This window comes from Anthonomus grandis, chromosome 4 (assembly GCF_022605725.1).
Source record: "Anthonomus grandis grandis chromosome 4, icAntGran1.3, whole genome shotgun sequence".
Classification (NCBI taxonomy): Eukaryota; Metazoa; Arthropoda; class Insecta; order Coleoptera; family Curculionidae; genus Anthonomus; species Anthonomus grandis.
In genome coordinates, this window is record NC_065549.1 from 38,957,940 (window position 1) to 38,973,548 (window position 15,609).

Sequence of the window (15,609 nt, forward strand, 5' to 3'; positions counted from 1 at the left end):
CCCTCATCATTGGGCTTTGCAATATGGCGGCGTCCTTCTTTGGGCAAATAATTACAAGGCTGTTTAAATAATTGATTAGCTCTCGAGTACCAGGCACCACACTCTCTAGGTTGGGGACAATAGCCATTTACCAACCATAGCTGGACATCTGTCCGCTATGTGTCTACATAGCGCTGCCAAAGAATGGCCTCTATCCATATCATGGCTCTGTGCCATGGCATTCGAGTGGTTGGCAGACTACTGCGAAAGAAGTAACTCTCACTTTGGAAGCCTGATGAGTAATGTAGTTGTGGCTGATTGGATCCTTAAAACAAATAAAGTTGTAACTTTCACTTCCTAAATGCCAGTTCTAAGCACTTATGAGTACAAATTAAAAAGATAAATGGGAGATAATTACTTCTTAACATGGAAATACCGTAGATACCATAGGCATAAATACATTTAACTATTTAAATCCGTTTGATGTCATGAAAAATTAAACAAATATTTTATAACGAGAACACATATATTCAACACGAAGATACGAAACATCCATTAAACTTATCTCAATTAATAATATTATATTAAAACATTTATAAAAATATTTTATATATATTTTAGTGAAAATCGAGAATTTTAATAAATACGAGAAAACTCATTATGCGCCGAAAAAGTTATTGTAGGGGCCGATCTCGGATTTTCACGATGTGTATTTGGTCTAATCCGTCTGTGGTATGAGCAGTGGCTGTAGTATTTTTTATATTGTTGCACAGCATCCTAAAAAGTTAATATTTATATCGTTATTACAGATTAATAGATAAAGTATTCTAAAAGAACACGTACATCGCTACAATAAGCTTTTCTTGCCCTAAGGTGTAAGTTGGATATTGAAAAAGGCGAGTATCCTTGTGAGAATGGCGATAAAAGGTAGTCTCTGCCGAAAAGAGATCTTCCTGGTCCCTGAAGTAAATCTGGAGTTTCACATAATCCTGTAATTAATAAAAGTGTTTTATTTCTATATAAAATTAAGGTAACAATTTCGTAAGTACTAGTTTCCATTTTCCATTTTTTTTTCTTTTTTGGCAATTAAAGTTGGGACTTTAAGGTTTTAATTTCGAAAGAAGATTGAAAAAAAAAGGCTAATGATATACAGAAATACTTGGATACGATTGGATACTCATATACAGAAATATTAGATTGATGAGTAATCGCCGTTCTGAATCTCATTTTTCATGGTGGAGGACTTCAGCACTCTGCAAAAGACAGATCTGGGTGGGGAATCCCAACAGGGCGCATCTCAATGGCTGATAGGAAACGTTCCTAGAGATATGAAGGACAGGTGCGAATGAGGCTTAAAACACTCACTTTTCAACTGAAGATATGACCAAGAGCATCAGCCAGTTCATTACTGGGCATAGGCTATGGAAAGGCAACTCTTTCAATGGCTTGGCACCAGAGACTATGATTCATTTAGTTTGTACAATTGCAGTAAAGTAAAAAACGAGAGGTAGTGGATCGGCGGAACTGGCAGAAGTGGCAGCACAGCTTTATGAAACAAAAAAATTAAGCAAATTAGCTATGGGCAGCAGCATTGCTATTAGAAGATAACAGCGGACCTCATACAGAGATCGTCGGTGCTACAATTCGTATCCATAAGAGTAATTGTATCAGCTAAAAATGGTTGTAAAACTGCGCCGCAGAAAGAAGAGGGATCCTACTTCGTGTATTTATGTTTTTAGAAAACTTTTCATATATCAAAGTACGAGAACAAACGTTTTAAAACCATGCGATTCGAGAAGCACTTAACAGGGCTACGAGTTTGAAATTGACTACTGGCTATGGGATAGTAGATAACCAGGCTTCCCATAGAAAATACGCTATTGGAAAAAGACACAACCAGAAGCCTTCAATGCATAAAATGTGAACATAGATTGTTCAAGGTCTTATTAAATGATGATTGTCGAAAAGGCCGTGAAAGTCTTAGCGATTGTAAGCATATCAGAAAGTCACTGGAGAAGTGTTACACTAGCACCATGTACCTCATAACAACAAACTCATAATAACTCGGTTGCCTTTATAATACATAAATACTTAACAGACAGCGACCGTATTGTCCTTCAAAATAAAGGCGCATCGTATATCAGATCGATTATTTATTAACAAAGAGTAAATGGAAAAGCTCGACTAGGGATATAGAAACGTGTCCAGGTTTCGACTGTGTAAGTAATTCATTGCTCGCTGAAAACGCTTTATTTGAAGCTGAGTAAGAATCGACCACCTAAACCCAACATCGAGAAAGCTTTGGCAACTATAAAACAACACAAGAAATAAAAAATGCAAAGCGCATGGATGCTTGAACAAGCCTTTTATTCTTGAATCTTATAATCGAAAGAAGAGTGGTTAAAATTTTGGACATTCTGATTGCGACAATAAATAAAAATATACCGCACTGAGCGAAGCGATCAGCAAAACTGAAATCATAGAACGAAGACAGCAATACTGTAAGAATTTGATGGCCTTAGTAAAAGAGAATGCGCAGGACGATGATCATTTAGAAAACATCTAGCAACGTGAATCTTCTATAATAAAACCCGAAGTAGAAGCCACTTTGCTTAAACCTAACAGTCACAAATCTCCTGGATCTGATAAGCTCGTCGTTGAAATGCTAAAAAGCAACAGCAACAAAGGTACGGATCTACAACATCAGATTTGCACAAAAGTATATGAAAACAGTAAATACCCCAAATGATGGACGGAATCAGACTACATCCCTTTCCATATAAAGGGAGATTGGTAAATATGAATGCGGCAATTACGGAACTGTCGCTTTGATTAATTATACTAGTAAAGTTTTCTTGCAAATCACACAGGAACCATTAAAGAACTACCTTCTACCTTAGATCCCTCCAGAACAAGCAGGGTTTATGTCGTCTAAGTCAGGGCTTAAGCCAAGTTTTATGGTCGTGGAACGCCCACCAGCTACGTTTCGTTTCCTTGACTAAACCAAAGCCTTCGACCGTGCAATGAAGATGACTATGAAGCATTATTAGTAACATGGGGGCCCAAAACATCTCATTTATATCATTAAAGCCTTGTACGATAAAAATAGAGCACACATACACCTAGAAGGAAAACCCTCAACAGATTACAAAATCGGAAAGAAATCATTCTCTTCCCAATTTCCTTTAAAATATACGGAGAATTAATTATTAGAATGGTTTTAGAAAACTGGGAGGACGGAGTCTCTATTGGCGGAAAAAAAGTCAAACCGATGATATGCGAATGACGTGGCAGTTCTGGCACAAAACGAACAGGAAATCTTTGAAATACTTCAACTAGTAAAAGCTGCTAGTTTGGAATTACGCCTATGACCAAACAGGACTAAATTCTGTCTATTAATTGTGGATAGACCTCACTTCATCGACTCATCCGCGATATAGAGACCAATTACAGTTTCATTTAATTTGGCGTAAAAATAACCAACAAAGGAGGCTAGGAGCGAAAAATCCGGAAAACTGGAACCAAATATCTCTATATGAAGAGAACTGACTATTCGGGATCATGAAAGGGTTCTCCCAAGAATCCAGAGTATTGATTGTCATTACGCTCGAAATCGAGCACCGACTGGAGAAAGAGGGCAGCCATCGTCTCTTGCGCACACAGGTTGCATCAAGAAGTCTTTGTATCCAACTGAGGGTTAACTACTAAAGGCTAGCTGCCTTGGTAAAAGGCGAAGCGAAGCGCGATGGTGACGCTAGGTAGGTGTATACCCAAACCTAGCTAGCAGTCGTGCGGCCCTGTGTTCGAGCCTCAGACTTGGAAAAGTAATTTGTGAGTGTTTGATGTAGTTTTACAAATAATGTTAATTGTCATGACTAGCTGCATGACTAAACTTGCCAGATACCAAGAAAAAGCCAATGGCGTGCTGTGCTTTAAAAAGTTGAATATCGCTGGATAAAATATAAAGCTTGTCCAGGTCTTAAGACCTAGTGGTCTTAGGACACTACGATAAATAAAGGCTACGGATTTTTTCTCTTTTCGACACCAAAAAATCGTTTTGGGGTTATCCGCAAGAGGTAATGTATGGAGATGCCTTTATCTTGATTGTCAACATCCAGTTAGCAGAAGATTAGTCTGTTAAGGGAAAGTAATCATCTTATCAAAGAAACAGATGGAAACAGATGGATCTGTATCCTCCAGTACTGCTTTACTCGTTCATCTAAGTTCATCTAAGTATTCGCTGTAGCACTACAATTTAAAAGACAAGGTTTCCCAGCGATTGGGCACTTCTGGTCTTGGGAGTGGCAAGTTTAACAGAGTCTCAAGGACCGTGGTTTATTGAATCTGTTGCACTCTAATTTTTGATTTGTCCATATAGAGTCACCAAACAATAAGCTCCGTATGTGAGAACAGATTTTACAATAGACAAGTAGATCCGATAAATGATCTTCAGATATCGGCTCCAGGCACAAGTGAAAACCCTCCTGCTGGCCTAAAAAGTACAGGTAGCTTTTATAATCCTGATATCGCTATGGTTGTACTAGTTATAGTGTAATCCTGTGTAACACCTAGAAACCCTTCTTTCGTGGGATATTTCAGCAATATGAGGTATGCCGAAGTTATGACCCTTTGTAAAGAGTAGGAACACTGCCTTTTTTGGGTTAATCCTTAGTAAATCCTTAACTTCTAGAAATAGCAGCAACATATTAAAAATTTTCTATAAACCATGTATTTTACAGCTCACCCATAATTTGACAAAATTATATACTTATCGAAGATTACAACAGTCTCTTTATAAGAAGGAAAGCAGTAAAGTTCATAGGTATGAAAAATATTTGCTGAAAACAGGAAGAACTAACCAAATGTATTAATATAGAAGTTGTTCAGTTCTTGCGATTACAGACCTTAAAAAACTATTGGCAACCTCGCGAACTGTGTACTCGACTGGTGAGCGGAAAACGTGGCGCGCGCGCAGGTATTTCGACATCGTTTCGTTTGTCGTTTTCAGCAGTGTGAGAGAACTAGCCTACGAGTATGCACTTTGGTCAGAAATATATTTTATTTACGTTTAATTTTATGTTCTCTCGCATGTATTACTTTGACCCTTGTAATTTTAAATGGTATTAAATTAAAGTTTAAGTATTTACTTGGTGCTATTAACGTTAGAGTGACCGAACCAGGCTTTATATACAGTCCACTATAAAACAAACCAAACAGAAGCAGTTACAAATTCTGGGAATAAACTACAAATGCTTTTCATAATAAATGGTAAAAAATAAGTTATTACAACTTAAAGAAAAGCTAGTATATATTTGAACCACCAGTTAGAAGAAGGAAATGAATCCAAGAAATAGATTTTTGGGAAATCGCTATAAACTATTTATTCCTTCTCTTTTATTTTTTATTTATGTAATAATGAAATTTACTATAAAAAATAGTTTATTTAGGTTAATTAAGATTGAAAGAAACCATTCATTGATACTATACTCTATTTCAGAAGTGTGTAGAGCAATAAAACCTCATTAGGTATGCAAAAGTGGTACCTGGTGATCCACCAATATTTTATGCCACTACCTTAGTTGGGTATTAGTTTCAATGTAAAATTCTTTCTTTTCGTTGATTGCAGGTGCCACCCGGTTTTGGGTCAATTTATGAGTTTTGCCCATTGTTACCCACTGATAAACTTTGAAAACGGTTCGCCAAAGGCGTGCAACTGGGACTTGTTTTTTACCTTATAATTAATGTACTTAAATGCTATTTTATTTTAGAAAGTTACTTTTGTTTAAATGGAATAATATATTTTTTTCACAAATTTATTGAACATAATATGTAGAGTAAAACAGTTGAAAATGTCACTTTTGGATCTGGCACTTTTTGAACAGTGTATAACAATTTTAAATTATAATAGATTGTAGTCTTCTTCGTCATCTGACGAACTGTCATCACCTCTTGACATTATAATTAAAGGATCTACTGTCTGATCGATGAGGTTGTCAAGATCCCACATTTTGTCCTCTTGCTTAATTACATGCTGGACTGCTTTTCGCCAATTCTCTGGTGTCGCTTCCGTAATGGCTTGATCAAACAGTAGCTTAACATCTTTCATTTTAAAAGTCGTGTTTTGTCTTGCTACAAATCCTTTTACCTGCGCCCATATCAGTTCTATAGGATTTAGTTCGCAATGATATTGCGGTAAGCGCAGTACAGTTATATTATATTTTTCGGCTATATCTTCCACGGCGTATTTCATGAAACGAGTTTTGTGTAAGTTTGCTATTGCCAGCAGTTCTTTTTTTATCAAATTTGCTTCAAACGCAATACCTTTTGCAGTCAGCCAATCGATAATTTCTTACTTTCTCCAACTTGAAGTTGGCGTCTTCTCTATTCGCCGTGAATGATAGCTTGCGTTATCCATAACCACCACCGAATTAGCCGGAAGAAATTTTATTATTTCACCAAAATAGTCCTCGAAAACGTCTGAGTTCATGTCTTCATGGTAATCTCCTGTGCGAGTCGACTCAAAGGTTAGCAGACCTTCTTTTAAAAATCCCTCTTCGCTTCCAATATGTGTGATTATAAGTCTTTTTCCTTTTCCCGAAGGTACTTTAATACCCGTAGACAGGCCTTCTATGAAAGCTTGGCGAGCACTGGTTATATTTTTGTCTTGCCACATTTTTTGGACTATATAACCTTCGTTAATCCACGTCTCATCAAGATAAAAAACTTTCTTTTGCTCCCTGCGGTACTGCTTGATACTTCTCAAGTATTGTCGTCTCCAACAAACAATTTCGTCGCTCTCCAGTAAAAGTGCTTTGCGGTTATGCTTTTCCCAGGCAAAATCCATATTTTTTTAAGTTTTCCATAAAAGTTTTCTACTTATCAACGGAATACTGTCATCTCGGCCAAGCTCCATTAAAATTTTGTCTAGGGTGGGTATTTCCTTTTTAAAATAAAAAGAGTGAACTTTTCTTCGAATTATACATTTAGCATTTTCATCAAGGACTTTTGTAGGTCGTCCTGGCTTTTGCTTGGGAGATTCCACTTGACCTGCTACTTTTCTTTCCCGCAACAATTTGAAAATGGTGGACTTTCCAATTCCACTCATTCGAGAACATTTTTCAACAATTTCTTGCACAGTAAAACTAGGGTAATCGTGTTTTATGCAATCATGTACATTTAAAATAATAACTTTTTCACTCAGCGATAGTGGAGAATTTTTAGTACATCTTTTCGTTGGACTGAATACCTTTATTTTTTAAATATTGGGATAATAATATTGTGATTACACCACAGCGTAGCAGTGACTACTAACGTTTAAAATATGATTTAAAAGTATTTATAGTCTGTATATATTACCTGACCCCATTTTTGCATGTTACAAAGCGTTAAAAGATAGGTACCTATACAAAAGGATTAAAAGTATTTATTTAGTATTTAATCTCTTTCAAAATAAAGGCATTTAATCCGTAAAAATTAAATTCATAAATATTATAAGTACCTGCGCCTATGAACTACCACGAAATGTAGCCAAACAGAACGGAATTCCCCAGTTTATTGCTCTATACACTTCTGAAATAGAGTATAGTTATCTAGAAATATTGGTAAGAAAGTTTTGGATGTATTTCTTACTTACAACTTATAATTTTTTTTAATTTTAGTTTTAGTTTTTATTCAAGATAACTTAAATTCTTGAGTATTCAAATCAAATCATATCATCAGTCTTAATCAAATTAAATTTTTGAGTCTTAAGTCAAAAAATTGTTAAACTACCCTTTTTCCGCAATGGTGTCATCTGAGGCAGTAGTAGTTGGCCATGTAAGGATATTCACATAAAATTGTTTTTTGTGTTCTGCAATATACTGAATGATTTTCTGAACGTCTTCCATCTTTTTCTGGTTAATTGGTATTTTTGCAGTATATGCTCTGGTAGTAGGCAATGCAGGGGTCACCCTATTTTTTTGATGTAGAAATCTATGTTTCAGCATACCATCTATTTGTCCTAAAGCTGTTACGTAGCCTTTATGGGAGGAACAAGACTCTAAATATCTATATTTAGAAATCATAAATGTACAACTTTTTTCCATCCAATTTACTAGTTTTTTGGTAATAATTTCGCCAGATATTTTTAAGTCGAATATATCTTCTGAGGTGATTTCTATTACTGAAAATCCTCTTGTTTTAGCAGTAGAGATCATTATATTATACTCCTCTGGTACGTAAATCCTATCTTTCCTTCTAATAAGTTTTTTGCTGTTCCGAAATTTCGATCGCACTGTAAAAAGGAATGTCCGCGCATAGGAAAGTACCGTCCACGTACCTCGTACCGAACCGAAAGATCGTCCAGGTAAAACCAACATGAGCATGAAGCATATCAGGCTATTATTCCTGTTCTGACCGCCGCAAGCGTCACTGAACACTTTAAGTTCCTTGATAACGGGATCCATATGCTGGATTGTTTTCCAAAGTATGCTGCAGAGTTCATCAGGCCCTCTTTTCGCTACTCCTTCAAGATATGTGTAAAAGTCTGCCCTCTTTGTTTTTAAATTGTGGACACAAAACACGTAAAGCCATAGTTTCCTCAGATAGAACATTTCCTGCACTGGTATTTTTGGAAGCGGAAGGTTTTGCATATAGTTAAAAACAATAGCTCCGACATTTTCTTTTTCTTGACATAATGTCAACACTTCTTGCTGTTTCATGTAAAACTTTTTAGCTCGTCTCAGGTGCACCATTTTTTCTACAACTGCTACATGCTTGGCGTTTTCATTCAACGCTGGACTTTTTATTTTAGCTTTAAGTTCTTCACATCAATCTGTGGTCTTCCAAATCTGTAGCCATGGTTATAATTATAGTATTTTCTAAAAAAATCGTACTTAAATTGTATTCGCATGTTCCGGATACTTTTTGCAAAAGAGTTCATGCATGATTTTCACATTAAGGCTGACATCCAAATATTGAATGTAGTGTGATTTTTTTAAGGGAAATGATCGAATGTGTTGATCGATCGCAAGAAAAACATCGTTAGGCAAAATGTTGCCACGATTTAAATGAATACCACGGTGATCTACCGGTAACTTTCCTTCGGCAATGAGAGATGTCAATCGAAAATTGCTTTGCTTTTTATAGCATACAAGATCGAAAAAGCTTGTCTGCAAACTCTATGAGAGTTCATAGAGTTTGTTTGGACAAAATAACTAAAAGTGTTCTCGCGCCTTTTGGGATTTTCTTTTTTGGATTGTCTTCGACCAATTTCCGACCGGTTTATGGGACCCATAAAAAATGCATCTTGTTCATTTTCTGGACGTCCACCGTATAGGCTTTGTATAATCCTCTGCTTTTCTTCTGGACTAAAGTTTTGTGTGCATCATTTTTTACACGTACATTCACTATCAGTATTTGATTTTGCCGAAACAATACGCTCCGTAGTTGAACTAATATAGGTTTCGCCGTGCAAACGATGTGATTTTTGTACCTCGTGTTTATATAAATGTTTATTTCTTATACCCCGTTTTCTCTTCCGTGATGTTGCAATATCACTAATTAAAATAGATGTGTTGTGTCCTCGCTACTGCTACTATCACTATTAGACATTTTTTTATATAAATATTAACTCATAAACAAAATAAGAACTAGACCGACGTGAATGTCAACAATAACTGAATTGTTCATTATTAGGATACAACATGTGCTGCGCCGTTAACCCGACAAAAATCTACGTGACAAAACAAGCCAGTCATAAGTTTGAAGAAAGAAATAATCCCGGGATTTATTTCCTTCTTAAAATTCTTTCATATTTCAAGCTTCAATATCTCTGTTATTTATATGGTATTTATTCCCTACTTAGCGCCGATAGATGCGCCATGCTTTAAACTTCTGATAAAAAGTAGTTTCGGCGTTCATTTCCTTCGAACTGGTGGTTCATTTATAGTATACAGGTTGGGGAATTGAAGATTACGCATTGTCCATAATGATGACATATAATTTTTTCAATATTTTAAAATATACACCCCAAAAAAATTATCGCATCACTAGTATTTTAAGATATTTTTAATATTTTTTGGGACAATCTGTATATGTATCAACTTAAAAGATATTTCTGGTTTATTATCATGGACAAAAAATTATCGCAATTTCTTACATATTTTTTTGTGAAGCAAAAATGCTCGCGTTATTCTTGTGTTGGCGAATTCATTGAGATCAAAAACGTTCTAAGCAAATAGTGTTATTCTAAAGTAAAAATTTAAATTTGTTGTTAATAATGGATGTGCCTGAACGTTTAACAAGATATGTGACTAATGAAGAAGCCGCTAGAATCATTGCGCTCATAGAAGATGGCCGCAGTCAAAGATACGTCGCTCGGGAGTTCAACAAAGCACCATATCCAGAGTTGTTAATCGCTACCAAGAAACAGGACAACTATCCAGACGACCCGGACAAGGCCGCAGAAGAGTAACTTTCGCAGTAGATGATCGTTACTTAAGGTTAACGGCTTTAAGAATTAGGCATACCACCTCTAGAAGGCTGTAAACAGATCTGTTGGCTGCTCGTAATGTCCGAATAACCCTACAGATAGTTCAAAATAGGCTGAGAGAAGCAGGTTTACGAGCCAGAGTGCCACCTAGAGGTTTACGTCTTACCAGAGAACATCGAGTAGCAAGATTGCAATTTGCTAGAGAACACGCAAAGTGGATTATTCAAGATTGGTCCAATATTTTATTCACGGATGAATCAAGATTTTGGCTATATTCATCAGATAGGCGTGTACCAGTATATAGACGACGTAATGAGCGGTACGATCAGGTTAATTTTTGTCAAACTGAAAGCTTTGGTGGTGGCTCTATCATGGTTTGGGGAGGAATTTCTTTTGAGGGTCGCACGGAGCTAGTACCAGTGAACGATGGAAGACTAAATGCTGACAGGTACATAACCGATATCCTAGAACCCCATGTAGTGCCCTATATGCCATATATCGGTGATAATTCTGTGCTAATGCTCGTCCACACGCTGCTAGAGTTGTTCGGCAATACTTAGAAGAGGTCGAGATACCCACCCTAAATTGGCCTGCACGTAGCCCGAACCTTAATCCGATAGAACATGTCTGGGACCATCTAGGATGGAAAATTCAGCAACATCCAGCACCAATAAGAACACTAACTGATCTTCAAAATGTTCTTTTTGACTTCTGGGCAAACGTGCCGCAAGAATACCTCCAGAACCTGTTTAAAAGCCTTCGAAGATGAATGGAAGCTGTAATTAGAACCAGGGGCGGTAACACACGCTATTAGAAATACATTGGCTTAAATAAGGTTCTTTTTTTTTGTATACATGTTTTGTATAATTTTTTTGATTTTTGTATGTTTTGGTAAATCAAAATGGTTGTCCTCTGTAGATTGAATTGATTTAAAATAAATGTTGCAAAAGTCATATTATTTGGTGATTTAATTATCAATATCAATAAAATTTTAAAAAACAGGCAAAAAATTTAAAATATTTAAGAAATAATGAGTGATGTGATAATTTTTGTGGGGTGTGTATATAATACTTACTTTCCGTACTTATGCTACTAAATAAGCTAGACCCAGCAAGTTCGCGTCTTAGCCTAGTAAGTCTTTGAGAAGGATCTTCATCTAAAAGCCAGTATGTATACATTTCTCCTTTTCCCTATAAAAAAAATAATATAGTAACTCAATATATAAATATATTTAGTAACTAAGTTAACTATCAGTTATTTATTACTTAAATTTCATAGATCCGATCATTTAGAAAACATACAACTAAAGTTCTAGCAATGTTTAAACTTTAGGGAATGTGCCGGAAAAGTTAATTTGGAAATCCTTATAAAATATTGAGTATTAATATTATTTGACTAGAAAAAATGAGTGTAACAAAGTATAAATATATAAGTGTAAAGAAATGTATAAGTGTAGAAATAGTGTACTGTTAGGTAACTATTTAAAAAATACCTTAATATTAATCAATCCCCTATCTTCACAAATATATCCTCCAAGCTGTTGTAAAAGTTTATAAGTGGCATGTGATATATGAACTTTCGATGGTTCTCCGGAACTTTCCATTCGAGATGCTGTATTGACTGTATCTCCAAAGAGGCAGTACCTCGGCATCTTAAGACCAACCACGCCAGCAACCACATGTCCTATAAAAAGTAATATAACAAATTACCACATTACAAAAGTATAGATGCATGTATAGACAAATGTTGCCTCCACACTATTTAAAAACCAGCTTATCAGTATTGGGCAAATCAGCATTCTGTCAAAATAAATTCAATATGGCCGCCTGTAGGCACACATTGTCTTTGTTCTGCTTTATTTACATTGTAGTTTAAAACGAAAATTTATATTTTGTGTGTTCATTTGCTTTTTTATTAGAAATATCTGGTCATTTTCAACAGTTGACAGCGTAAGAAATTTATTTTGGTTTTGATTTAGACAATTGCATGAAATACTATGCAATTGTTTTATTTTGGCGAGGAAAATGTCAAGGACTTGTGAATTGTGGTAGCAGAGGTGACCAGGACCTAATTAAGTTTTATAAGATTTCCAAAGAACTAAGTTTCAAGCATAGACTAGACCTTAATGAACTCTTCAAAAAGAGACGCCAATAATGGATAAATGCAATTAAAAGAAATGACTTATCAGAAAGTTTGTTAGCCTATGGTGGAGTGGGCAGCAAACATTTCTTGTCTAATAGATACCTAAGTGGTCAGTTCTTTTTTTTTTAATCTGTAATGGGGCTGTTGGGCTCAGGGTTTCATAGAATGTTGATGGATATTATCAAAATTTGGTTCCCAATCCAACCCAGACCTAACTTAATGTTAAAATGATCCCTTAATTAATACATTCACTAATTTTATACTTTGACTTTCAATATATAATTTTAAAATGTTAAAACATGTAATTGTTTGCTTTAATACCACAACTTGTAATTATTTACTTTAATCTTTACATTAAATAATTGTACCAATTTTATATGGTAGGTAAGCCATTCAATTAGAAGATTATATGAATGTTGATTGGATACCAACTTTATCTATGGGTTATAAAAATGTCAGTTCTGTACAAAATGGTCGCAAAATTCTGCTTAGCACAATATCATCACTATCATTTATCACACCTTCTCGGAAATTCACTAGTTCATTCCCTTCAGCTGGTGAGATATTGCTCAAACCAGTTAAACTGTTTCCGGTTTTTCTTCTTTTCAGCTTCATCTCACTTATTTTAACCATAGGTACTTTTGATGGGCCAGGAACATTCCGGGTAGATAATTTATCTGTGCATGCCATATTTTCCACCATTTGTGTTAAACTCTCTAACTTATATAAGATGGCGGCAACATGGCTGCAGACTTCAGAATGACTCGCCATAGAGGTGCAATGTCCTAAGTGAATTCCTCGAATTCCTCCAACTTCTTAAGTTATGATCGACACATCAAGAGCACACTCGTTCATTTTCTGTGAGTGCTTAACCTGAAAGTTAAATGGTTTTTTGTTGTAAATAAAATCAAAATAAAGGAGTTTTTTTCACTATTTTAGCTATTGCTTATTTAAAGATAAAGACAAATAAAAATATATAGAAATATTTTTATATTTACCTTTCCAGTAACAATGGTGCAATCTCCAACTTTTCTTACAGAACAATTTGAAACCCATCCAGCTTATAAAAATTTACAGCCAGACAAACTTTTGTAGGCAGCTGGTCATTTGTATAGAAGCTGTGGGTCAGCACAAGATAAGAACTAATATCAAATGCCGTTACTTTTGGAAGTTTGTTGTTTCTCCATCAGTTAGGGCAAAAGAGTCCACATAGACTATCACCCTTATTTTATCCATCCTTACATCGCAAGGCATTATCTGGATCACTGCTTTCTAACTGCACCAAATATTCACACAATAACACAATAAAACGCAAGAGAACAAAACTAAACACACTTCGCTTCGTTGAAGGGATGCCACTATTGACACTTTTGACAGAACCCTTAAAGGGTTGCCAGATGCCTAGCCCTTAACAACCCTTTAATTTAGGTTATTTAGGTACGAAATCCAAAACTGATATCGTTTTATATGTACCCCTTACGGGATACCAAAGTGTGCCTGCCTGCAGGCCGCCATTTTTGTTATTGTTCAGTCAGCTGTTTTGGATTGCCTAATACAATGATAGGCGGTTTTGAGGTTACAATGGTAAACAGACGTGACTATGATATTTTAATGGGATTATCTAAAGCTTTTGGCTGGTTTTTGCATTGCATTCGTTTTCTAATAAATCTTTGTTATATAAGTTAATTTTAGAGAACATCTGCATTTAAAGAGTGTAGCTATCCTGTCTTACACTTTTTAAAATTTCTTGAGTATAATGCGACGAAAGGAGTTCAATGGTTCAATGGCTTTTAAAAGTTCTAATGTCAGTGTAAAAAACTTTTGATTAGTAAGGCTTACCTTAGATGAATTTTTTAATGATCGACTCGCATAAGTAATGTTAAGATTTATGTACCCACCTTATCTCATGTTTCGTTTCATTTTTTGTTTGTGTCAAGTGCTATATTTATATGTCAATTTTATGTTAATTTTTATTACGTCATGGAAGTTAGCAACAGAATCAGAAACGAAAATGAAATTTTTACAGTCGCCCAGATAAGTTCTGCACGCAATCTATTTTTTGCATATTTAAGGATTAAATCTGATTGTAAACATCTAAAATAAATTTAGGAGAAAAACTATAATTACATATAGACAAAAAAGTGTAGATTTGATTTTTTTTCTGTATAAAAGATAAATGTTTGTAAAATAATAATTAACTTAAAAAAATCACAGTAATTGTTAAAAATGTTGTTACACCTTCAAACTTAGTGTATAAATGAAAGATAATAAAATACACGATATATCTCAGAGACACACGTTTTTTCAGGGGATGAAGGGGTGTAAGCCACCCCCAAATAGTTTAAAAAATTGCAGTGATTAGTAATAATTTGTTACACCTTCAAACTTGGTGTATAAATAAAAGATAATAAAATACACCATTCATAGTTGTTTACATTAGGTGGCCAGCAGTAATAAAACGAAATAACGGAATTTAAGGAAATGGCGGAAAATGACTCTTAGGCCTACCGCCTTGTGTCACATCACAAGTCGTGAAAAATTCTATTATTCAGCATATTCAAATTAAAATAAAAATAAAAGCTGACCTAACACCTATTCAACGTAAGCAAGTAAAAAATGCTTATGAAGAACTTACTTTGCGCTCACGTACAGAACAGAACTTATGCATAAAATATTTTAATGGCATTCCTAAGGTGGTCCAACAAAAGAGAAATAATGTTATTAAGCAAACTCCAAAAAACTAAATGTATACTTTCAGAATGCGGGTGGTTTGCGAACGAAAATAGCTGATATGCGAAATGCTGTCAACAGTTGCATATATGATGTTGTAATTTTGGTGGAGTCTTGGCTTAATAAAGATTTTCTCGACTCTGAGTTAAGGTTCACTGACTTCAATATTTTCCGTCAGGATCGAAGTTACACAAATACGGGGAGGCAAAGGGGTGGTGGTAATTTGAATTCTGTTCGTAAATGTTTTAAAGCCAGGTTATTACAGACCAGTGATTTAACCCTGGAAC

At 35.2% G+C, this 15,609-nt stretch overlaps 1 protein-coding gene across 4 annotated transcripts in view; it reads right to left on the reverse strand.

Annotated features, from left to right (window-relative positions):
• Window positions 1–534: 534 nt before the first annotated feature.
• LOC126734760 (guanylate cyclase 32E) overlaps window positions 535–15,609 on the reverse strand; it is a 261,555-nt gene continuing 246,480 nt past the window's right edge. For all 4 annotated transcript variants that reach the window (XM_050438480.1, XM_050438481.1, XM_050438482.1 and 1 more), the window contains 4 exons: window positions 11,943–12,133; window positions 11,526–11,640; window positions 823–968; window positions 535–756 (listed from right to left, as the gene is read on the reverse strand). In XM_050438480.1, coding sequence (XP_050294437.1) covers window positions 616–756; window positions 823–968; window positions 11,526–11,640; window positions 11,943–12,133 — 593 coding nt within the window. In that variant the 3' untranslated portion in view covers window positions 535–615. The remainder of the gene's footprint in view (window positions 757–822; window positions 969–11,525; window positions 11,641–11,942; window positions 12,134–15,609) is intronic.